Source organism: Zingiber officinale, chromosome 5A (assembly GCF_018446385.1).
Source record: "Zingiber officinale cultivar Zhangliang chromosome 5A, Zo_v1.1, whole genome shotgun sequence".
NCBI lineage: Eukaryota > Viridiplantae > Streptophyta > Magnoliopsida > Zingiberales > Zingiberaceae > Zingiber > Zingiber officinale.
This window is the reverse complement of record NC_055994.1, coordinates 145629745-145654800: the sequence shown is the minus strand read 5'-3', so window position 1 is coordinate 145654800 and position 25056 is coordinate 145629745. Positions and strand designations below refer to the sequence as shown.

The 25056-nt window shown below is 43.3% G+C and overlaps 1 protein-coding gene and 1 long non-coding RNA gene across 3 annotated transcripts; both read left to right on the top strand.

The window, feature by feature from the left end:
* Positions 1-11096: 11096 nt before the first annotated feature.
* Positions 11097-24930, top strand: LOC121982246 (protein STRUBBELIG-RECEPTOR FAMILY 6-like). Of its 2 annotated transcripts, XM_042535222.1 has the most exons (17): positions 11097-11210; positions 11302-11467; positions 12177-12309; positions 12393-12464; positions 12528-12599; positions 12678-12749; positions 12822-12893; positions 13194-13265; positions 13357-13422; positions 13494-13559; positions 13648-13952; positions 17425-17705; positions 19356-19627; positions 22645-22780; positions 24209-24345; positions 24409-24565; positions 24657-24930. In XM_042535222.1, the coding sequence occupies exons 2-17, from the start codon at positions 11362-11364 to the stop codon at positions 24765-24767; spliced, it is 2130 nt and encodes a 709-aa protein (XP_042391156.1). In that variant the 5' UTR covers positions 11097-11210; positions 11302-11361; the 3' UTR covers positions 24768-24930. The 2 variants fall into 2 exon arrangements, with proteins under 2 accessions (XP_042391156.1, XP_042391155.1); XM_042535221.1 differs by having other exon boundaries at positions 11194-11467.
* Positions 13959-16117, top strand: LOC121982249. The gene is made up of 2 exons (XR_006112038.1): positions 13959-15838; positions 15943-16117. It is a non-coding gene; the product is annotated as an uncharacterized LOC121982249 (long non-coding RNA).
* Positions 24931-25056: the final 126 nt, after the last annotated feature.

The window sequence follows — 25056 nt, the reverse complement described above, 5'->3', positions numbered from 1 at the left end:
TGAGTGGTTGGATGATCGCCTCGTTCTTCACGACCTGAATCGGACGGCTAAGGCCGTTCGAGGCTAACACTATAAATCTCGCGACCTCTTCTCTCCGCCGCATTCTTGCTTCGTCGACCTTTGACTTCCCGCTGTTCTTTCCGCTCCGGCGACCTCGTGTCTCAGCCCCCCGACGACCCCGAGGCCCCTTTCGATCATCCCTTTTGCTCGTAAGTCTTCCTTTTCCTTGTTCCCTCCCTCTTCTTTTTTCTGTTAGCTGTCCCCTTCAGTTTGCCACCTTTTCTTTTTTCCCTCATTTCTTTCTTACTTCGACCATGACTAGCACTTCCCAGCCGACCGCCGGCGCTCCTGGTCTTTGGTACACGACCATGGAGAGCCGGTTTGACGAGGAGGAGCGCTGCGCCTCGCTCAGACCTATGAAATCCCTGCCGACCACCACATAGTATTAGCCACCCCCGCCGACCGGCCTTATGAACCGCCGCCCGACACTGTCCTCTTTTTTCGAGATCAATTTTTAGCCGGGCTACGCTTTCCTCCACATAAGTTTTTCTTACAAGTGTGCAACTATTTTCGCATCCCGCTCGGCCAACTAGTTCCGAACTCCATTAGGCTGCTGAGCGGGGTGGTAATTCTCTTTAAACTAAACAACATCCCATTAGACCCCAAAGTGTTCCACTACTTCTATTACCCTAAGCAAGCCGAGTGGGGTACTTTTGTTTTCCAATCTAGAATAGGTTTCGTCCTTTTTGATAACATGCCGAGCTCCAACAAACACTGGAAAGAGCATTTTTTTCTACATGCGTTTCCCCGAGCCACCGGTCTTCCGTATCAAATGGCAGACGGCGATGCCAGCACAGCCGGAGCTCGGCAAGTTTAGGGGCGATCCGGCCTATCTTCATGCAGTCGACCGGCTGGTCGGCCAGCGCTACCGCATCGACAAGCTGCTCCTTCCGGGAGTGATGTATATATTCGGCTTGTCTTCTATTCCCGCCGATCTGCCTTGCAGCATGAGTAAGCTCTCCTATCATCCTCTTTCTTTTGTTCTAACTGATTTATTCTTTGTTTCTACAGCCGAAGTTATGTGGCGCGCAAAGGCTACCAAGCGGCTGAAACTACGAGCCGCTGAGATCGAGGCGGCCAAGAATAGGGAGATCGCCGAGCGGAGCTTGGCCTCAGCTGGTCCGGCCAGCGGAGAGGGTGAGGGGACTCAGAGTGTCCCCGAAGCCTTAGACGCTTCTGCCTCTCTCGGCGAGGCTGCGGGCGATATAGAGCCTTCTACTCAAGTCGGGGTAGAGGGTCGTTTGGCTGACGAAGCCCCCCTGGCAACTCGGAAGCGCAGACGGCCAGAACCAGCCTCTCAACCAACTCCATCTGATGAACCGCAGTCCGAGCGGGGCGATGAAGCTCCAATGCTGTCCGGGACGGTCTCTATAGAGAGTACTCCCACGCCGCGCGGCTCTCCAAGGGCTACCTCTGAGGTGCCGCCCGCCAGTCCTCTGCGAACCATGCGTCGCCTTAGGCGATTGGGCGACCTTCCTTCCTCAGGCGGTGAGCCGTCTGGTAAAGCAGCTGCGCCCCAGGGTGATCCGAGCGGCCCGAGATTGATAAAGACTGTCCTGCGCCTTCCGTCGGAGGAATACATGGCGGCTGCTGATCGGCTAGTGGTCCCCGAGCAGCAGATCACCCTTACGGGTCCTCTCGCCAAAGCCTGGGAGGACGCTCGACTCCGCATTGCACTTATGACTCCCAGTCAGCTAGGCGATAGCAATCTACAACAGGCGACCGGGGTATGTTCTTTTACCATGTTGGTTACTTGGATTGAGTTTCTAACTTGTTCATATCCGTTCGCAGAACTGGGTGGAGCAGATTGCCATCAGCAACCGACTAGCCGAACTGGAGGACGAGTTGAAAAAGCTCAAAGCCTCGGGGGAAAGCAGACAATCAACAGCCGCTCTGGAGAAAGCCAAAAAACTGCTGGAAGCCGAGCGGGGTAAGTCCTCCGATCTGTCGAGTGAGGTGGCCCGCCTCGAAGCTTTGGTCAAGATACGAGATAAGGAGATAAAGACCGCGACCACCCGGAAGCGCAAAGCCATCGACGACATGGACCTGATGAAGGTGGAGAACCGGGGGCTAGAGCGGCGCATGAAGGAATGGGACGCCTCGTTGACCGCTGAACGGGAGGGTCGTTCGGCCGACCAGGTTAAAGCGGAAGGGGCTTTGAAAGATCTCCAGGCGGCCCTTGACGCTTCCGGAGCCACTCTTAAAGAATATCAAGATGGGGAGCCCGGTCGGTTGGCGGAAGCGCGCAAAGCATTTGTCCGCTCGGATGAATTTGGCGAAAAGTTCAGCGACAAGTTGTCCTTAACTTTCGAAGAGGCGATCAAAGTGGCAGTTGAATATCTGAAGACCAAGGGCCACACACCAACCGAGCTGTCGATCCCCCCCGAAGATCTGACGGTCATGATGGGCTCCATCCTTGATTCTCTCTTTACCTTTGATGATAGTGAATGAAGGATTTATGAACTTTCTTTAAGTGTTCGTTGTCTTTTTGTAAGCTGGCCGTTCGGGGCGAATACTATTATAAATTTTGTCTTTCCTCTGTTCTACGCAAATGAATTCTCTTCTTTTGTTATTTGTTTGTTCGACCAGCATCAAATCTTTAACTTTTGCCTCGGTCCTAATTTTCTTGCGCCAAGTATATTTTATAAGGGAGCCATTCGGCCACACGTTGCCTTTATTCTCGCCTTATCGGGAGGCCCGATCAGAGGTCGACCTTTACAACCGAGCAGGACCTTGCAGAAAGTTATCTGTCCGGAGGATTTATAGACTCCGGTTGCTCGCCTTTTAACGTTGAATTTTACAGTCTGCGCCAGACGGTCTTCCGCTCGGCAGGTTTATAGACGCTGGCTCGTCTCTCGATTTTTAACGTCGGAGCTCGACGGTCTTCCACTCGGCGGGTTTATAGACGCCGGCTCGTCTCTCGATTTTTAACGTCGGAGCTCGACGGTCTTCCGCTCGGCGGGTTTATAGATGCCAGCTCGTCTCTCGATTTTTAACGTTGGAGCTCGACGGTCTTCCACTCGGCGGGTTTATAGATGCCGGCTCGTCTCTCGAATTTTAACGTCGGACCTCGACGGTCATCCGCTTGGTGGGTTTATAGACGCCGACTCGTCTCTCGATATTTAACGTTGGAGCTCGACGGTCTTCCGCTCGGCAGATTTATAGACGCCGGCTCGTCTCTCGATATTTAACGTCGGAGCTCGACGGTTTTTCGCTCGGCGGGTTTATAGACGCTGGCTCGTCTCTCGATATTTAACGTCGGAGCTCGACGATCTTCCGCTCGGAGGGTTTATAGATGCCGGCTCGTCTCTCGATATTTAATGTCGGAGCTCCACGGTCTTCCGCTCGGCGGGTTTATAGACGTCGGCTCGTCTCTCGATATTTAACGTCGGAGCTCCACGGTCTTCCGCTCGGCGGGTTTATAGACGCCGGATCGTCTCTCGATATTTAACGTCGGAGCTCGACGGTCTTCCGCTAGGCGGGTTTATAGACGTCGGCTCGTCTCTCGATATTTAACGTCGGAGCTCGACGGTCTTCCGCTCGGAGGGTTTATAGACGCCAGCTCGTCTCTCGATATTTAACGTCGGAGCTCGACGGTCTTCCGCTCGGCGGGTTTATAGACGCCGGCTCGTCTCTCGATTTTTAACGTCGGAGCTAGACGGTCTTCCGCTCGGAGGGTTTATAGACGCCGACTCGTCTCTCGATATTTAACGTCGGAGCTCGACGACCTTTTAAGGCTAACTTTGAAGCGGCCGTTCGGCGAAGCTATTTGCCCTTTAATCATTTTTGCTTCCTGCATTGCAAGTACATAGGCGGCCCAAAATATATACAAAAATGAGTTACATCAGTGCACCTTTCACCCAGCTCGATAAGACTGGAGATGATTCGTGCTCCATGGCCTATCCAGTTGCCGCCCGTCTTCATCCTCCAAATAATAAGCGCCCGAGCGGAGCTTTTCGATGATTTTAAAGGGGCCCGCCCAAGGAGCTTCTAGCTTGTCGACGTCGCCGATCGGCTTCACTTTCTTCCAGACAAGATCACCGACCTGGAATGATCTGGGGATTACGCGCCGGTTGTAATTCTGCTTCATTCTTTGATGGTACGCCATCAGCCGGACGGACGCCTTGGCTCTTTCTTCTTCGACCAAATCCAGCTCCATGTTCCTTCGCTTGGCGTTGTCATCATCATAATTCTGGATCCGAGCGGACTCGACGCCAACTTCGACAGGAATAACCGCTTCGCCGCCATACACCAGATGGAAGGGCGTGACTCTAGTTCCTTCCTTCGGGGTCGTTCGGATGGCCCATAAGACGCCTGACACTTCATTCACCCAGCTACCTCCCATATGGTCGAGCCGAGCCCGCAAAATGCGAAGAATTTCCCGATTGGCTACTTCGGCTTGACCATTGCTTTGGGGATATGCCACGGACGTGAAGTGTTGTTCGATGTCGTAGCTTTTGCACCAATCTTCAAGCAATTTTCCTGTGAACTACCGCCCATTGTCGGAAATAAGTCGACGGGGGATGCCGAACCGACAGATGATGTTCTGCCAGATAAACTTCTTAACCATCTGCTCGGTGATCTTGGCTAGCGGCTCGGCCTCCACCAATTTGGAAAAATAATCGACTGCCACTAGTAAAAATTTTCGCTGCCCAGTCGCCATAGGGAATGGACCCACAATATCCATTCCCCATTGGTCGAAGGGACAGGACACAGTGGCTGCTTTCATTTCTTCTGCCGGTCGGTGTGAGAAATTATGATACTTTTGGCAAGAAAGGCACGTCGCGACGGTCCGAGCGGCGTCTGTTTGCAGGGTTAGCCAGAAGTATCCGACCAGCAGTATCTTTTTAGCCAGTGATCGCCCGCCCGGATGTCCTCCGCATGATCCTTGGTGCACTTCTTGAAAGATGTACGCCGCGTCTTCCAAGCTCATGCATTTCAACAGCGGGTGGGAGAAAGTCTTCTTGTAGAGTTGATCTCCAATAAGTGTGAACCGACCGGCCCTTCTCCTGAGAAGTTGGGCTTCATGGTGATCGGATGGCGTAGCTCCCGAGCGGAGAAACTCCATGATGGGTGTCCTCCAATCACTTGGGAATGTGAGGGCTTCCATCCGGTCGACGTGCACCACCAAAGATACTTGTTCGATTGGCGACTGGGTGACGAACGGCGTTATTGCACTTGCAAGTTTGGCTAACTCATCGGCCGCTTGATTTTCTACTCGGGGTATCTTTTGGATGATGACCTCTCTGAAATTGGCTCTGAGCTTCTCAAAGGCTTCAGCATAGAGTTTGAGCCGAGTGTTATTAATCTCAAAAGTACCAAAGAGCTGCTGAGCAGCCAACTGAGAATCTGAATGTATAGTCACCCGTCCGGCTCCCACATGCCGAGCTGCCTGCAAGCCGGCTATGAGAGCTTCATACTCAACTTCATTGTTTGTAGCTCTATAATCCAGCCGGACGAATAAGTGCATCTTTTCTTCTTGGGGAGAGAGCAGCAGTACTCCAATCCCACTTCTGAGCCGAGTGGATGATCCGTCCACAAATATTTTTCACATAGCTTCCGGCTCTGAATTCTGCACCTCAGTTACAAAATCTGCTAATGACTGCGCTTTGATTGCCGAGCGGGGTTGATATTGAATATCGAATTCACTCAACTCCGTTGTCCACTTAATAAGCCGTCCGGACGCTTCTGGATTCAATAATACTCGTCCGAGCGGGCTATTATAGTTTTGACAATGATGGTATGCGCCAGGAAGTATGGACGAAGGCGCCGAGCGGCAAGGACCAGAGCGAAGGCTAACTTCTCGAGCCCAGTGTAGCGAGATTCAGCATCTTTTAAAATATGACTCAGAAAATATACAGGCTCTTCTCCGCTCGCCCTCACTAATGCCGAGTCGACTGCTTGCTCATTTAAAGATAAATAGATACAAAGAGGCTCACCTACGGCTGACTTGGCTAGCACAGACAGAGAATTCAGATATGCCTTCGGTTCTTCGAATGCCCGATCGCATTCTTCGTCCCAGTGAAATTTAGTGGCCTTGCGCAATATTTTGAAAAAGGGCAGGCTCCGGTCGGCGGTCTTGGAGATGAATCTGGACAGAGCAGTTATCCGACCGGTCAGACGCTGCACTTCCCTCAGATTTCTTGGAGGTGGCATATCTTGTAGAGCTTTCACCTTGCTGGGATTTGCTTCGATACCCCGCTCGGTCACTATGTAACCTAAGAAACGCCCTCCTTTTGCTCCGAACAAACACTTCTAGGGGTTTAGCTTGACTGCATATTTCCGTAGCGTTCGGAAAGTTTCCTCCATGTCTTCGAAGAGATCAGCCGCTCGGACGGACTTGATAAGAATGTCGTCCACGTATACTTCCAGATTTCGCCCGATCTGCTCCTTGAACACTTTGTTCATCAGTCGCTGATATGTGGCTCCCGCGTTCTTCAATCCGAACGGCATCATATTATAGCAATAGGTGTCGTCGGCTGTAACGAAGCTGACTTTTTCTTGATCTTCACGGGCGAGCGGCACCTGATGATAGCCTTGGTAAGCGTCGAGCATACATATCAGCTCGCAGCCTACGGTGGAGTCCACCAGCTGATCGATCCGCGACAAAGGATAAAAGTCTTTCGGGCAAGCTTTGTTGAGATCCCGAAAATCTATGCACACTCTCCACTTGTTGCCCGGCTTGGAGACTAATAATATGTTCGCCAGCCAGCTCGGGAACTGAACCTCGCGTATATGGCCAGCCTCTAAAAGCTTCTCAACTTCCGCTCGGATGATGACATTCTGTTCAGCACTGAAATTCCTTTTTCTCTGCTTCACCGGCCGAGCGTCCGGTCGGACATGTAGCTCATGCTGCGCTATGCTTGGCGAAATTCCGGGCAGCTCGTGCGTCGACCAGACGAAGACATCACAGTTTCTCCGGAGGCATTTGATCACTTCCTGTTTCTGGCCTGCCTCCAGGTCGGACGCAACGAACGTTGTGACCTCCGTTCGGGTCGGGTGAATATGCACTTCCTCTTTTCCTTCATAAACTAGAGAGGGAGGCTTTTCAGTTATAGCGTTCACCTCCATCCGTGGCGACTTCCGAGCGGAATTGGCTTCTGCTCAGACCATCTCGACGTAGCATCGCCGAGCTGCTAGTTGATCTCCCCGTACTTCTCCCACTTTGTCCTCAATGGGGAACTTGATCTTCTGGTGGAAGGTGGAGACGGCCGCTCGGAACTCGCTGAGCGCCGGTCGTCCCAAAATGACGTTGTATGATGAGGGAGAGTCGACCACCAAGAAGTTTGCTCTCCGCGTCCTCCTGAGCGGCTCTTCTCCCAGTGAGATAGCCAGCCGGATTTGTCCGACCGGCAGGACTTCATTGCCCGTAAACTCGTAGAGGGGGGTTGTCATGGGCAGCAGCTCAGCGCGGTCAATTTGTAGTTGATCGAACGCCTTTTTGAATATGATGTTGACTGAACTTCCTGTGTCAATAAAAATGCGGTGAATAGTGTAGTTGGCTATTACCGCTTTGATGAGCAGAGCGTCGTCGTGGGGCACTTCAACTCCTTCCAAGTCCCCGGGCCCGAAACTGATTTCGGGTCCACTCGCCCGCTCTCGGCTGCAGCCGACTACATGGATCTGGAGCTGCCGGATGCTCGCCTTTCTTGCTCAGTTGGAGTCTCCTCCGGTCGGCCCACCAGCTATGATGTTGATCTCGTCCCGGGAAGTGTTGTTTTTATTCTCTTCCTCCCGGATGGACGGTCTGTGTTGCTCCCTAGACATTCGGGGATTGTCTTCACGTCTCTGTGTATGCTGCTGCTCGGGAGTCTGCCTTTGCCGCCTATCGGGTATTGTCCGCTCGGCTTCACGAGGCCTCTGTCACCTGTCAGACGATGGTGATCTGCGGCCGCCACTCCGAGGAAAGGGATGAGCATTCAAGGAAAGACTCCGACAATCTCGGGTATTATGCGTGTCCGTACGGTGGAATGAGCAGAACATGGGAGTCCATTTCTTCTTTGTCCGGGGCCGCTCGGCTGCTACTTCTTGGACATGAGGTCTTGGATGAGAACGAATTGCTTCGGCCCGCGGTCTCCTGGGCGGCTGATTAGCGGTATGCAGCTTCCGCTCGGCTTGGGGAGTCCGTTCAATGGGAGTTTCTTTTCTTCGGGCCGCTTGGGCTTCTTCCACGTTGATGTATTCGTTGGCCCGTTGTAGCATATGATCATAGTCCCGGGGTGGCTTCTGGATGAGCGAGCGGAAGAAATCTCCGTCCACGAGGCCTTGTGTAAACGCGTTCATCATTGTCTCTGAGGTGGCCGTTGGAATGTCCATGGCCACCTGGTTGAAGCGTTGGATATAAGCCTTGAGCGGCTCCCTAGGCTCTTGTTTGATGGCGAAGAGGCTCACACTAGTCTTCTGGTAGCGCTGACTACTGGCGAAATGGTGGAGGAAGGCCGTACGGAAGTCTTTAAAGCTAGTAATGGATCCGTCCGGTAGCCTCTGAAACCACCGTTGAGCCGATCCAGAGAGGGTGGTCAGAAAAACTCGACACTTCACCCTATCTGTATATTGGTGAAGGGTAGCCGTATTGTCAAATTTACCCAAGTGATCGTTCGGGTCGGTGGTTCCATTGTATTCACCGATCGCGGGGGGCACATAGTGCTTTGGCAGAGGGTCCTTCAAGATGACCTCTGAGAACTGACGATTGACCCGTTCGGGCGAGGTGTCCGCTCGGGGGGCTTTGCCTTTTCTGTTATCCCGCATTGGTACTTCATTTGACGAAGAGCCTCTATTGCGATTAGCTGTTGCGGCTTCAGGAGGAGTGCGGAAGAGAGCTCGATGGAATGGAACCGTGGCCTGTGGTGCTTCCGCTCGGCCACCTGATGCTGATGTGGCTTGCTGCTCAGGCCGCTCGGCTGGTGCCTTCTATTTTTGTTCCACAAACTTAGAGGCCCTCAACTCGATCAGAGCGTCAAGTTTCTCCGTGGAAAGCGTCACCGTGTGCTGTCGTCGAGCCTCGTCCATTGTTTCCGTTCGGATGCAGGAGCGTTCCCACAGACGGCGCCAAATTGATCCTATCCGAAAGCTGAATCAACGGACGCTGGGCACGTGACACTCTCCGGTTGTTGACGTGGGTCTTCGACTGCTGGTGCGAACTTCCGGCGATCCTGCAAAGAAGTCGAGCCGGGAAGGGGTTCCCGGCGACGACCCTTCGACGCTCAAGTCAGAAAACGAATGGCAAGAAGGTGGCTCCAGAGATTTCAGATTGCATACCTCCGGTGAAGTCTAATGGCCTTTATATAGAGCCACGGGAACTTGGTGCACACCAACCGAGGTGTACACATGTCATATCCCTTACCGCAGCATGGGCTTGTCAGAAGGACATGTCTGACTCCATACCGCTACAATCTGAGCGTCTATTTGATGGGACAGCAGAATATTCGATCGCACCATACTGTGTATGGTTTAGTCTTCGAACATGCCTGTTGTCAGCAACAGGGGTTACTGAGATGACGTCCACACTGTCCCCTACTCTTTGACTTCCTCTTCTAGGATCGACCATCCAGCCGCTCGGCCAGCGCGCTCGTCTTTATCAGACGTAGGTGGTCGCCCGTCCGGGAAGACCGAGTGTCGTCCTTCCGCTCGGCCCTTCGTTCCTGTTCAATCGAGCGCCGGAACCCCGACTCCTGCCGGGGCGCCTGTTGCCATCGGTTTTTCACCGGTCGGTCGGCCGGGAGGTCGGCCCATCCTTCTCCGGTCGGCTGATCGGTGCGCCCTTTTTCATGAGTCCGGTCGGTCCATCCTTATCCGATGGACCACCTGGACCTTTGACTTGCACTTGGCGTTGACTTCCCAGCACGGGGGTTCCCTATTCTTACCGCCGGATCATTCGTGTTGAGTGTCGGGTGCTTAGCTAGTAGCTGAGCCAGTGATGTCGTCGGGTCGTGCCTCTTCGTATCTCGATCGTTGGAACCACTTGCCCAATCGGCAAGTTATAGTGGGGTGTTGATCGTCTTGACTATGATCTTAGTTGACCTTCACCGTGACTGCATGATGGGGTCCCTCCTTATCAACTAGAAAAATACCGTTTATCACTAAGATTAATTGAGTAAAATTCGACGCCTAAATTATCAAAAATAAAAATATATGTAATTCAGTTATTTCCTCCTCTCTTTATCTTTTAATCCGTCTTAATCGAAAACCAAAGCCAAAAACACTCCCTCAAGGAATGTAACAAAGCTCAACCACAAATGAAAAATTGTCCAAAATAAAGGAAAAATACATCTAATATTTACCATATTTGAAGCAACATATATAACCTTATTGTACGCTTAGCTTCAACACTCAACTTCCTTTCATTTTTTTGATTATAAACGTGTTCATGAATAAAAAATTATAAACGTGTTCATGAATATCATAGATGGCAACATTAGAAGGCAACCAAAATTAGTTGGAGTATTTAAATCCTCCTATTAACTTGAGATTATTTTCGACACCAAATCAAAGTAAATAATATTTTTTTTTGTCAACAATTAAACACTTTATAAAAGAAGGAAAATGATACTTCATCCTACACCAACTCGAACACTCGTGGCATGCTAACATATTAATCGTGTTGTCTTACTTAAAAGTGTGATTACAAATCTTAATCAAGTGATTAAGAAGCATTCTTTAAGCATTGGAGTAGTGTTTTTTTTTAATGAGGAGGAAAGTCACACGTCTTTATAAATTGAAGAAAATTATTTACATTTAGATACATAAAGATGTATAAATTACAAGTTGACTTGGAACACTATTTTATTAATCATATTTTTTGTGTTCCATAAAAAAAGCAGAAATGTTTTCTTTTCTCCTTAAATCGATATCACACGTTAATTCTTCATCATGAGTCGGACAGTGAAACTAACGGTGGAGATCCATCCAGACTCCGCCTTGGCTTCTACCAGGGTCCCGTCACCGTCGGTGAGATTTAGGATTCTTTTTGGTGTCGGCCGCTCTTAAGAAAAGAGCGGCCTTTTTGGTTTTACCGAGCTCGACTCGCAGTGAAAAGAGTGGCGTCTTTTGCTGGCGTGGGATGGAGTTAGACAGAGGCCCAATTCCAATTCTTTATCCGCTATATATTCTCGCCTTGGGATTCATCTCGTTCGCCGTGCCAGCGGTGGTCGGTGAGTAATCCTGAAGTCCTATTCTTTGAAGCTGATCATTGCTCGTTATTTTTTATATAGGCGAAATGCGAAGCTAAGTTGCTAACCACAGGAGAGAGAAAAGCGTGGTTGGCATCTGTGGCCCTGTGCTGCACTCTGGGTAAGGGGGAGAATGGCGAGGGGGAGAGCGAGGGAGATGGTGGCGATTTGGGCTCTTTTGGTTGGCATTTTGGTCGGGAATCCGGGAAGTGTGAGTGGCACCACAGACCAGAATGATGGTAAGCGGTTTGAGATTCTCATCAGCTTTTTTTGCTTTCTTTTTCTTGTAAAAAAGGGATCTTTTTTGTTGAAAAAAAAGATTTTGATTTTTTTTGATTGTATGTAAGAGAAAGTAGGAGAGGGTCGCCGCATTGAGGTCTCAATGTTGAATCTTTCTTCCTTTTTCTGACGTTGGCGTTGTTTAAAGGCCGACAGAACGTGTTCTTGATGGTTATTGTAGATTTCGATCTCTAATGGTTAGGGTTACTGAAGTTGATTTTGGTTGGATTTTTCTTCTGTTTTTGTTACTACCGCAATTGGTATCATTCAAGTGGAACGAATATAGCTTTTAATTTTAGGCGGTCTTTGTATTAGGACGGATTTGTGGGAATATATAGTTAACACGATGAGACATATGTTGGATCACATGGGTAAGTTGCTTCATTTTTTCTCTCTGGGTTGTCATATCTAAAATAGTTATACTTTTTCATCAGTATGGGTCCTTGCCAGACAATTTTTTCTTTCAGTTAGCATCTTGAACAACATACATAGGTAGAACAGCATATTATCTGCACTGAGCTGAGTAAGATTGCCTGCTATTTCTCTTCATTATTTCTGGTAGCATCTCTATCTATTCTATACTCTAAGGAATAAATAAAATGTTATTGAAACTGCAAGCTGAACTTAGATACTGATTTTGATATCCCTGTTACGGCATTTCTGGTGCAGTTTCAACTCTCAATGCAATATATGTCAGCTTGAATTCACCACCTGTTTTGACCAACTGGGTTGCCAATGGAGGCGATCCCTGTGGGCAATCATGGATGGGTATTGAATGTACTGGATCAGCTGTCATGGCAATGTGAGATTCTCCCATCTTGATTTTTTTTTTCTAGTGGTATCATTATTTTGCCTGATACGTTTTCCCCCCTTGAATTGTTACAGCAAATTGCCAAATTTGGGACTTTCTGGGATGTTTGGATATAATTTAGAAACCATGACTTCACTAAAAACACTGTGAGTTGGATAAGTACTTCATTATGCATTTAACCCAGAAAATAATTGCCAATGTTGATGCAGTGATATTAGCAATAATAATATTGGAAGCGGTAGCCAAATACCTTATAACCTTCCTCCAAACCTCCAGATTCTGTAAGTTTTATTAATCTAGACAGTGTCAACATTTTTATAGCTGTTATTTGATTGTTCTGATGATGATAAAATGTGTAGGAATTTTGGTAGCAATCAATTCTCAGGGATCGTACCTTATTCAATCTCCAAGATGGTGGCACTCAAAAATCTGTAAGTGGCGGATACCTTTGTTTGCATTTAACCTCCTGATGCTTTCCAACTAAGCAATTTGTATTGTTGTAGAAATCTTGCACATAACCAACTACAGGGCAATCTAACTGATGTGTTTGGCGGGCTTGGTAATCTCACAACAATGTCAGTATTCATTCCTTTGGTTCTTGATCATATCTCTTGTTTTATTGACACATGTTTTTTCAGCACTTGCCTGATCTACTAGGCCATTTTATCTGTTGGAATGCTTATTTAGCATTTGGCATGCATAACAGATAGTCCATCTTATATTGATTGAAGAGGATAGAGTATCCTTTTTTTTTTTTTTGAAAAATTGAAATGATAGAATATTATTTTCCAATTTGCATTGAGGTATAAGGTGTGACATTGCAAGTGAATGTTCAAAAATTCATAAGACTCAGCAAATACTTTATTTATTTGCAGGGATTTGTCCTTCAATCAAATTACTGGTGATCTTCCAGTGAGCTTTAGCAATCTGTCAAGTTTGACCACACTGTAGGCCACATATACTTCTATAGCATCAAATGTGAATCTTAACACATTTTCTTAAGTAGTACAATTGTTGTCGATTAATTATATTATCCAGGGATTTGGAGGACAACCAATTTACTGGGCACATAGATGTTCTTGCTAATCTTCCCCTTCAGCATTTGTAAGTTCACATTTGCATAGGCAAGCAATAATTTGTATACCATACATTTAGCTTGCACTTCTTGCTTTTAGGAATGTGGGAAATAATCATTTCACTGGATGGATTCCTGATCAGCTAAAGAAAATTAATAGTCTTCAGTGAGTACACAATGAATTCTGCTACATGATTGAATAAGTTACCCATTGCATTACCTTTTATGGGTCATTTATATTTCTTATTTTACAGAACTGATGGTAATTCATGGAGTTCAACACCTGCACCTCCACCACCACCTTATCACCCCCCTCCACCAAGCCGAAAAAGCAACCCTGGCCAACATTCTACTGGGAGTAACAACTCCTTAGGCAGTGGAGGTGGAAACAACTCCGGTATAAGTGCTGGAGCAATAGCAGGAATTGCTGCATCTGTGTTGGTCATAACAGGAATACTTGCATTCTTCTTGATTAGACGGAAATCACACAAACCTTCAATGGAACAATTTCCTAAAAATGATCAGTCACTTGCCCCTCTTACATCTGATGATGCCAAAGGTAAATTTTCTGCACGTAAGAGAATTAATTTTTGGTGGTTACTTATCCATAAGGTCGCAGTTCACTAGCCTCCACTTATCATTCACTGCCTTCGCCTTCATGGTGCTCTCTTTTCTGTATTGGCTGTTTGAGGTTTGTTGCTTCAATCCAACCAAGGCAGTCATCCTTTCCCAAATAGGATTGAATAAGGGTCTCTCTCTTTGGATTATAGGATCAAATAATAAGATTGTAAGAATTTCCAATTAAATAAAATCCTACCATACAATTCTTAGAATAACATCACCGTGATACACCTAAAAGTTCAAATATGAGTTCAAACACTGTTAATTTCTGAAAAAAAAATAAACATAAATAGAGTCCAGACTTCAAAGTTGCTAACAAGCAACTACAAGTTCAATCAAATTTGCAGTGTAGTGAAATGATAAATATAATTATCCCACTAAAAGTGCAAAACAATGGTTCTAATTTATTTTGTTTATAGCCAAGCAAGTGTTTTTTTTTGCTAATGATTATTTCTATCACTTTGTGAAAAAATTGAAATGTTGACTAATTCGTTAGAGGTGGTTATAAAGAACCGTTACAAAAAGTTACAAAAAGTGAACACATAACACAAATAGCTATTTTACACAAGGGTAATTGATTTTTTGATGTTGAATTGTCAGGGTTCTTCCTTTAGGTAGTTTACTTTGTTGATACATATTATCTTACTAGCATTTTAGATTTACCACTATGGTTCATATACTTACAAGTAGACCCCTACTTATTTACAATTGGGTCCATAACTCTCTGTCTTGAGTTGATTCAAAAATATTGAAAATCCTAATTTTTTGAAAATCTATTTGATTTAGGATCTTTTATGCTTGGTTTGCTTTGAGGAAGGAGAATTGAAGGGGAGGAGGGGAAGTAAAGTGTGTAAAGGAAGTGGAAGGGCAAGGAAAGAAAAATAAGAGGTTCCTATAATCCAATAACCCACAACATTTCGCTACTATCGCTGCAAGGATCATGTTGATCTCGGCTATCTTATGGCTCCTAAAGAAGATGACCATGGATCACAGCAAGCGGTAATCAAACTACATAAAAACCTCAATTGCTCATATTGTTATTGCCTATGAGGTCAATCTACTCAATGATAAATATCACTTAACCCTATCTAGCACGATACAATGCCACAAGTGTTAGAGCAGTCTATATACTAGAATAAATCGATACCTCAAGGGTGATCCTTCTTGAAACTAGAGAAACAGTCTAATACATGCTCTAAGATGCATTGCTAAGAAGTGGCTCTCCTTCCAACACTCGAGTTGTAAGGAACCAACAGAGCTTGTGGAGGGCAGTTAAAATTGTGCCACCACTCTTGAAGTTCAAGTGGCACAAGTTTAGCTGCCCTCCACAAACTTGGTAGGTTCCTTACAACTTGAGTGTCTAACTTCTTAGCAATGCCAACGTGCTCTAAGATGGGATCCTGCTCCATCTTAGAGCATTTATTAGATTGTTTCTCTAGTTTCAAGAAGCATTATAATTATATTGTAGCAGTCATGGTGATTACCATTGAGGTGTCGATTTATTCTTGTATATAGACTTTGTGCTAGATAGGGTTAAGTGATATCTATCATTGAGTAGATTGACCCCATAGGCAATGACAATATGAGCAATTGAGGTCATTATGTAGTTCGATTACTACCTGCTCTGATCCATGGTCATGGAGAGTACCAAAGCATTATCCTCCTTCAATGAGGGCGTTGACAGTAAAATCTCTTTCCTTAATGATTGGTTCTTTGGCTCTTGTCATCGGGTGGAGCTTGAACCATGTCAAGGTGGAGCTTACTGTCATGGCTAAACTGGAAGGCTAGAAGAACATGCTTGAGCTTGCCCTTATGGCTCACAAGGTAGTGCAAGTAGAAGTCATCAGTATCTGAATTCAACTTTGCCATTGCTATTGTCACACCTTTGCTTAGTTCATCCGCATTCACTCTCTCCTTTTTCCAAGAAGAAAATCATGTATGCAATTGAAGTTTGGGGGAATGAGGACATCAAACCAAGGGAGGAAATAAGGAATGATGTTGCTGAAGGGAATGGAAGTTGTCAGCACCTTATCATTCTGTGTGTCAAGGGCATTAGTTCTTGCACTTGGGGCAAGGCTGCAACTGTCCTGGTTGTTCAATCAAGAACATAAGGGACTGTGGCATTGAGTTCGTGTACCCGTTGCAAGCACACAGGGAAGGATACAAAGAGCACTGTCTGCAAGGTACAACTTGAATACAACTGTCGATGACATGCCAGCTTTCAGATTGTTGGTATATGGCATTAGGCTAAACTACAAAGTACAAACATGGTGCGCCAGAAGGGTACCAAGGAAAACTTTAAAATGATGGCTTTTAAACTTATGTAAGTAATAATTTGCAATTCTTGCTTGGACAAGTGGACAACTTAACTATGCGTCTGTGTAACACATATCCACCAGTAAAAACTTTAGGTTCAAGTTCTTTATCTGGTTAGAGTTCTGGAAGACAAACTGTTTTAAATCCTTGAAACAATGAGTGGAAAGTGTTTTAGGTACTTCATTATGGTAAAACTATCACTCTTATTGATCAACTGATATTTGATGCCTCAATCTGTCATTAACTCAATATATAGCACTGGTAGAGTAGTAACATAATACATGATTTATATCTAATTGGACAAACATGAATCTCACATTCTTATGTAGGCTTCATACATCCTTCACATAATACCTTGAAAAAATCAACACTGGCCACCTTGGAATCATCATAATGCCAAATTAGAGACAAGGGTCAATCGCCATACCTTGAATCTTATCATGTATCACATCAACACATATAATGTGTCATAAACATGTAATAAATGTCATTTATGCAGCTTGTAGTGCTATCAACGTGAATATTACATCGCTATCATGTGAATGCACATGTTTTTACCATTTTATTGTGGGTTAGGTAGTTACATTATTGAGGTCTAATAAGTGAAACATGTGAGTGCAGTGGCTGTTCAAACACCAAATTTTAAGTTAATTTGGACATGTATTACCTTCATGCCCTTTTGGTGGTTTAGTAATTGATCAAGAAATTCCCATGTATTATATGAAAGAAAATTTCTTTGCTTAAAGAACACCAATTCAGTATTGTTTTAGATTTCAACAAAAATCATTTAACTTTTGTTTCATTTCAAAATTGTAATAAGATGCTTAACTTATATAACTGCCAATATGTTACAACCTTCTATATGTCCTTGTTCTTAATATCTCATGACAAACGTATAACTAGTATACTTGTTACTCTTGAAATTAGTAGATGTTGCCTGTCATTCCTTCCTCTAAATTTGTTCCTGCCATTTTGTTAGATGCTTCATCCTAAAATGATCATATACTTCCCAAATGGCATTTTATTTGCACTTTCTTAGATATTCTGCACTTATGTTCACTTTATGTGCTTATCCAACGAACAATATTCTGTAGAGATGAAGAAAATTCAGGTTTCTTCTACATCAGAGACACGGACATTGCCTCCACCAGCTCCATTAAACCTTAAACCTCCTCCAATTGATAGGCATAAATCATTTGATGAAGATGATTTATCTGACAAGCCTGTTGCGAAGAAGGTTAATATTGCACCAATCAAGGCAGCTGTTTATTCAGTTGCAGATTTGCAGATTGCTACGGACAGCTTCAATATCTATAACCTTGTAGGTGAAGGCTCTTTCGGTCGTGTTTTCAAGGCACAATTTAGTGATGGAAAGGTATCTCTTGCTTAAAACTAGGTTGTCTCCATCCTGCATCATAATTTATTGATTTCTATCTTTTTTATTTGGTTGAATATGCTCACCTAATATGTAGTGTCATTTTGGATGTCTATTTTCCCTTAGAAAACGAGTCAAACTTTAAGGATGAAGTATGAAAATATATAGTTATTTGAAGTGGACCATGTGATATCAGTTGGTATAAGCTGCTCGAAGTTTTAAGGGATTGTGAAGAAGTATAATATTCTAATAGAACAACCTCAAAGAATGAATTATGACTCACCAATTGGAGAAGTAGAAAATAGGGATTTTAATATCTATCAAATTAGTGGCCATAGCCTAGTGTATATAGATCTCCCAAAGCAACAACATATTAATAGCTATGAGAAAAAGACATTTATTTTAAATATATCTAATTCACCTCAAGATGGATTAAATATCTAGCATGCCAAACTTGTCACGCTGAAAAACAAACTTTGTTCCACTTAAAGCATGCATTGATAATGATCATTTAATTGTCATATTACTGATTCAATAGTTCATTGCATTTAATTCAAGATCATTGAACAACGGAAACAAAAAGAAATATAGAATTGTATGAGCAATTGCATAAAATCTCATAATAATCTAGAAGTGTACGCTTGAGTATATACCTTTTTCAGCCTGCTAAGGTTTATACTAATTCATTTTGCCATCTGGAAGATATTTTACGTGCCTGACATCATAGATAGGTTTAAGATTATCTCCCGTGCTCCGAGTGAGAGAATAGCAAACAACTCATCTATGAATTGCTAGGTTGAAGATCATGAGATAGAAATAAGCTTCCAAGTTCCTCCTTAGAGAACACGCAACGTCTCATCTATGAATTTCTTACAGTGAAAAATTCCTACAAACATTGTGATGTAATAAGGTGATTGGCTAGGAAAACAGCTTAGTAAACTTGTGAAATAGGGGCTCCAATGTGTCAAACATCAAGAAGATGATGATTCTTGTTCTTAGAGATGCTCTATTTTGTTTCTTGATACAAGCATAGGTGGTTTTGTGAATGATGCCTTTTGAAAAACGAAATAACAAGTTGTGTATGCTTTGATGGAAATGAAATTGTTTTGTTTAAAAATAAAAGAAAACACATCCACCCTAAACATGATGGACACTGAATCCCTTCCCCTAGCATGCTAAACAAAAAAAAAAAACGGTGAAAACGGATGACACAAATATCTGATGAGGTGAACTACGCTGAGGCATGACTACTATTGAGGTGGGATGCAGCTAGGTGAACTGCAACGAGGTGCAGCAGTGAGTGAAGCTGAGCTCAAAAGAGATGAGGATGACCACAAAAGCGTTATGTAGTTGGTCTACCACTCGGAAACACCTTCTAAAATATTGGTTGATATCATTTGTCTGCTTAGAAACTTTGAATATGCTTGCTTTAAGCATAATAGATTGTTCCATAGCTGTATAATATTTCTTTCATTATTCTATAACAGTTTCTTGGACATAATAATTCAATTAATGCATGTCTTTGATAATATTATGTTTATGTAACAAACATTTTATTCATCGACCTTTTTTTTCCTCTCTTATGGATTCATGTTACCAGTTTCTCTTCTTAGAATGAAAGGAAATAAGACATGAATTTCACTTTCGCAGGTTCTAGCGGTAAAGAAAATAAATTCTTCAGCATTGCCTAATCAGTCATCAGATGACTTCATTGAACTGGTTTCAAATATCTCACGCCTGCATCACCCAAATTTGACCGAACTGGTTGGCTATTGCTCTGAGCATGGGCAACATTTGCTGGTATATGAATTCTATAAGAATGGCTCGCTGCATGATCTGCTTCATCTCTCATATGAGAACAGCAAGTCACTGAGTTGGAATGCTCGTGTCAAAGTAGCCCTTGGCACTGCACGAGGATTAGAGTAAGAAAAATTATTATTTTCTTTTTAATTTAATCTGGAAATTCATTTCATCAATGAGATCATTGCTTCCACAGATTGTTTTCATCAAGAATGAGTAGCAAATGCTGCTTTGTGTTAATTAGCATTTGACACTATACCTATCCAGACAAATCTTCAAGAATGTCATACTTGTTATTATATATTCAGCAATCTAATTCACATTTTTTATACGTGTTATGTGGATCCTCTTTTGATTGAGTCCATGGGTGATATTCAACTGCCTCTTGAACTCATTATGTGCACAAGCTTTTGGATCAATTTCACAAGTGATGCTCAACATACTTGTTATCATATCCTCTTGCATTGTCCTGTTTTGGGCTTGTTTATCAGAGAATCACCTATCTCATTGTTACCTTCCTCTTGTTCACTCACCTCTATATTGGTGATAATTGTGGTTGCTTTATCTAAGACATAACAGAAACAAAATCCTACTGCATAATAAACTAAAATGATTACTATACATGGAAAATGATGATGACTCCATTGTTAATTCAAAGAAGATAATGAGCAAATTACTTAACTAGCACAACAGTAAGGTGAAATTGCAAAGGAAAAACATAGAAGTATGCTAGTCACTTGCACTAGCTTGGACCTCGATTAAGGGAAATTTGCTAGAGGAGATCGAGTTAGGGAGAGTTTGGTCGAGTAGGGATACAGGTTCAACGTGTCTGGATTTCAGAGAGTTCAATTGAAGTGGGTTGTGATTTGGCAAGGTGCAAGCAGCTCATCCAAGGTGGTCGAAGGTTGGATAGGATTAGGGTGTTTTAGGAATTCTAATGAGAACTTTGGGAAGAAGCAAACCTAGTCAGAAGTATCAATGGTAACTGTAGGATCGAAAAGAATTTAGATATCTCCACAATTGCATGATATTGTCCACTTTGGGCCTAAACCCTCATGGTTTTGCTCTTGGGCTTTCCCCAAAAGGCCTAATGCCAATGGAGATATCTTTTTCTCTTATAAACCCATGATCTTTCCCATGCGTTTCCAATATGGGACTATGTTTGCAACCTTGCAACCCCAACAATCCCCCCCTCAAACAAAGGACCATGGGCTTCCCACGTCCGATCCTCGACCCACCAGGTCTTCCTGCCCCTCGGTCTACCCGACCTACTAGGACTTCCTTGCCTAGCCGCAACTAGGACTTCTTGCCCCTCGGTCCATCCGACCTACTAGGACTTCCTGTCCCTCGGTCTACCCGACCTACTAGGACTTCCTTGCCTAGCCGCAACTAGGACTTCTTGCCCCTCGGTCCATCCGACCTACTAGGACTTCCTGCCTGGTGTCTGGTCCTCTTGATCCGAACATAGGAGCCCCCACTTTTTTTGTTCGAGGTCAATATTGTACTCACATGGTTCAATCAGACCATAGCTCTCGTGCACAGTCGGCGGTTAAACCTTCTTGCAGTCCGGGCTCTGATACCAATTGTAGGATCGAAAAGAATTTAGATATCTCCACAATTGCATGATATTGTCCACTTTGGGCCTAAACCCTCATGGTTTTGCTCTTGGGCTCTCCTCAAAAGGCTTAATGCCAATGGAGATATCTTTTTCTCTTATAAACCCATAATCTTTCTCATGCGTTTCCAATATGGGACTATGTTTGCAACCTTGCAACCCCAACAGTAACAAGTTATTACCCTCGCCCAGGGTACTCTGCCTGCAGCAAGCCTGCAAAAATCCTTTTAATGTGTCGCTTGGCCCCTGTTCATAGGTCTCAAAGTAAGTGCCCCTGATAAAGTTTCAACCTGTGGATTAACTTCATTGTGCATAAGTCAATTTCTCACTTGTTAAATCCAGAGCTCTTGGCTTAAACTCTTTTAAGTAATTGATCATCTCAAAATGTACGTGTCAATCATCCAACAACTGGAATTTGAAGGTGAGTTTACCCACATCACACAGTTATTCAAAATATATTTTACTCCTAAGATAAAGTGATATGACTAACAAATGCATGATGGCAAGCACTTAGTCCAGGTAATTGTATTGAAGCACAATTTTGGTTGAAGATCACGAGGCATTTTGAATAATACTGCTCTATTTTTTAATTACGTTAAAATTTGTTGTTGTTGTTATATTATGCTACTGTTGTTATATATTGTGTTTTTTTATACGTTCACTAGCAATTTATATTCATGTCTGAAACATTGGACTAAGATGAGTTTCATGTTCATGTACATTAAATATTCCTAAAATTTGAAAGTTTCTATTTCTGGTAGTCAACCTTGACAATTTTTTGCTAGAAACAATAAACTGTTATCTTAAAAACAGGTGATATTTCTAACAGTTAGATATTAGTTTGCACCTTCTAAATATATTCTGTTGTGTCATATATCTCGGGATTAGAAGGATTCCTTCTTGTTTGATGTGAGATAACTTTTTTTCTGTGATTGCTTCCATGGATGATTTTTTTTGGGTCTCAACTATTTCTCTTACCTAACAGAAGGGAAAATCCACTTTTTGGTTTAAGTTTGAATGACCAGTTATGTTGATCCCTTTGTACCATTCATCGCCAGTCTTATTTAGTCCTAGATGTTTTGCAACACAAACTTGTGATCAGCCTTGCATGTCATAAGGAAGGTTTACTATTATGCATCAAGTGAAATGATATCAAGCTATCAGATGGAGAGCGATTAGCACCTATTTTTGAACATTTGTATATTATATTAAAACTAATCCATACCAATGAGTATACAGAAATTATTCATTAGTGGCTTAATATGCAAACAGATTCAAAGTATTTCTGTGTTTTTTCATTACTGTTTCTTACATTTATGCGCACCTGCCACAAACACGTCATCATAAGGTTAAGCACCTTTTTTTTTATTTGTAATTCTTAGATTTGAATCAAATATTTCCTTAGGTTCATTTAATGTCTTTCTTTTGCTGCATTTTTCGTTTCAATTGAAATCCTGCCTCTTCTGAGTAAGTTTACCTTTTTACTCTTCTGTTCGCTGATGCATATTGAAACTATATCCCCAGGTATATGCATGAAGTCTGCTCACCATCTCTAGTCCACAAAAATTTCAAATCGGCCAATATCTTGTTAGATGTGGAGCTCAACCCACACCTTTCAGATTGTGGATTCGAAAGCCTTGTTCCTGATTCAGAATTTCAGGTGAAGTTAGATTCAGTAGTTTGTTGGGTTTCTATAGTTTTTTAAAGATTCTCAAAGTGGAGCCATATCCTTCCTTAGAACATTATATTTACAAAACAAGTTATACTTTAATCTCAGAATTGCCATTAATGAATGTGAAAAAAAAGTTTGTTAGTAAGTGAACGGATTACTAATGACCTTCTAATGACCTAGGTTATTGACTAGTTCTGGTTAACATCAATTTTATAGCTTGGTTGTCACTTTGTCAGCAGATGAATGAGAAAGAACTTTTGTATTAAGATGGCTACTTGATGGGGTAAAATAGATCTGGACCTACTTGCAGAATGACAAAAGGAAGTTTGACTTTTTCTTGACCTCTTTTCTAATCTTTATTGCATGGTTTGAAATTTCATACCGTAGCAAGCAAAATGGATGAAACTTATCATTTCCGTAAATTATTGAAACTCAATACCACTCAGGCACAAATAATGTCTCCTTTCTCGACTTCATCTGTTTTCTTCTTCATCCTCCAACCTGCTATGGACGCCATGCATCAAAATGTCGGCACCATACTGTTTTCAGTATTGTTATAGTCAAAGACCGAATTACAGACCTTTTATTGAGAAATTTTTGTGGTGATCATTATCCAAACCGATGGGTACTGAGATGATCTTTACACGTTAAATGATCCATTGAGTAGTCTCAATTCCTCTTAGCCTCAACCAAGATGGCCTTGCTCAATTCACGGATGAAATATCAAAAACCTACTAAATCCATATTAATATAACAATTATCTGGGCATAAACAGAGACAATCTGAGTGACTGCCGAGCCAAGTAGCTCCAGATATTTTGGATTGTAGACTAACTACAGTATGTCTTCAACCAAAGAAATATTTCTGCGAGCTGCTTATGACAAAGTAGTATACCATGTGAAACACAAAAATGTTCGGCACATTACATATACTGCTTCTATATGCCTGGTAATTAAAACAATGTAGAACGCAGATACCTTTACATGTATTCCCAAAAATGTGCTGACATATACATTTAAATTGATATAAAGCTTCAGGACATCAAGGTTGCTATTTCTGGTGCTTCTGGAATTTTGTCTTGCTTCTTAATATCACATTCGTCTAAGATACCTTTACGAGTAACCATTGATGAAAACTTCTTTTGTTTTTAAATTAATTGTTTTTATTCACTGACTCAGAGCTTGTCCATAGATAGTTTTTTATGGAATGAGAGTATACATGTTTAATTGTGTACTAATCACTCCCATGACATCTTCTGTTCTAATTAATCAACCATATTTTGCACCGATATCCATGTTTCGTCAAAGTGCTCGCGATACATTTAGTAATTGCTATCAAGATTAGTGTTACTTAAGTTCAGTTTCCTTCAGTGAGTTATCATGATTGACTGATTTTCTTTTGAAAAATATGGCGTAGGCATCTGAACAGAATATGGCATCTGGTTATAATCCACCTGAAGTTTCCATGTCAGGCCAGTACACCTTGAAGAGTGATGTGTACAACTTCGGTGTTGTGATGTTAGAGCTTTTAACAGGTCGAAAAGCATTTGACAGGTAAATTGCCGGAGCAACCTTCACCAACTGTTTTTGCTATTTGACGCCCCATTGTTGTCGCAGCTCAAGAACAAGATCCGAGCAATCGTTGGTTCGATGGGCTACTCCTCAGCTCCATGACATTGATGCACTAGATAGGATGGTCGATCCTGGCCTCAAGGGGCTGTACCCTGCAAAATCACTTTCTCGATTTGCTGATGTAATTGCGCTGTGTGTTCAGGTAAAGGTCTTGCAGTTTATAATATTTCTTCCTTTTTCGCGAGCAAACCAAGCGAAGTATGTGACAAATTTAACTGTCTTGCCGTCGACAGCCTGAACCAGAATTCAGACCTCCGATGTCCGAAGTGGTGCAAGCTTTGGTTCGCTTGGTTCAGAGGGCTAACATGAGCAAGAGAATGGATGAACCGGAGGACTATGTGTAATCGCATCGATAATTTATCTGTAATTCTGCTAAATCCCTGCGATGTTTATATGTTCTTTCAGTTATTTACCTTGTCTATGTCTTGTTGGCGATGTTGCCTCATCGGTAAGATCACTTTCGATTATGATTTCTTGCTACAATGAAAAAGAGGTATAATTCTCATCGTTCATTGTGAAGTGCGAGTGTTGCTCGCCATGGTAGCTCATGGGCAAATCATCGTGCTATACACAAGGATCGTTGATTCGTTGTGAACAGTATGCCCACAGCAGCTATCGATCAAATTTAAATTG

Excerpts from the sequence above, each read along its gene's own strand:
- LOC121982246 (XM_042535222.1), top strand. The coding sequence starts at position 11,362 with ATGGCGAGGGGGAGAGCGAGGGAGATGGTGGCGATTTGGGCTCTTTTG. Across the intron at positions 12,600-12,677 it reads CCTCCAAACCTCCAGATTCT|GAATTTTGGTAGCAATCAAT; the intron begins GTAAGTTTTATT and ends TAAAATGTGTAG. Across the intron at positions 24,346-24,408 it reads GGTCGAAAAGCATTTGACAG|CTCAAGAACAAGATCCGAGC; the intron begins GTAAATTGCCGG and ends TTGTTGTCGCAG.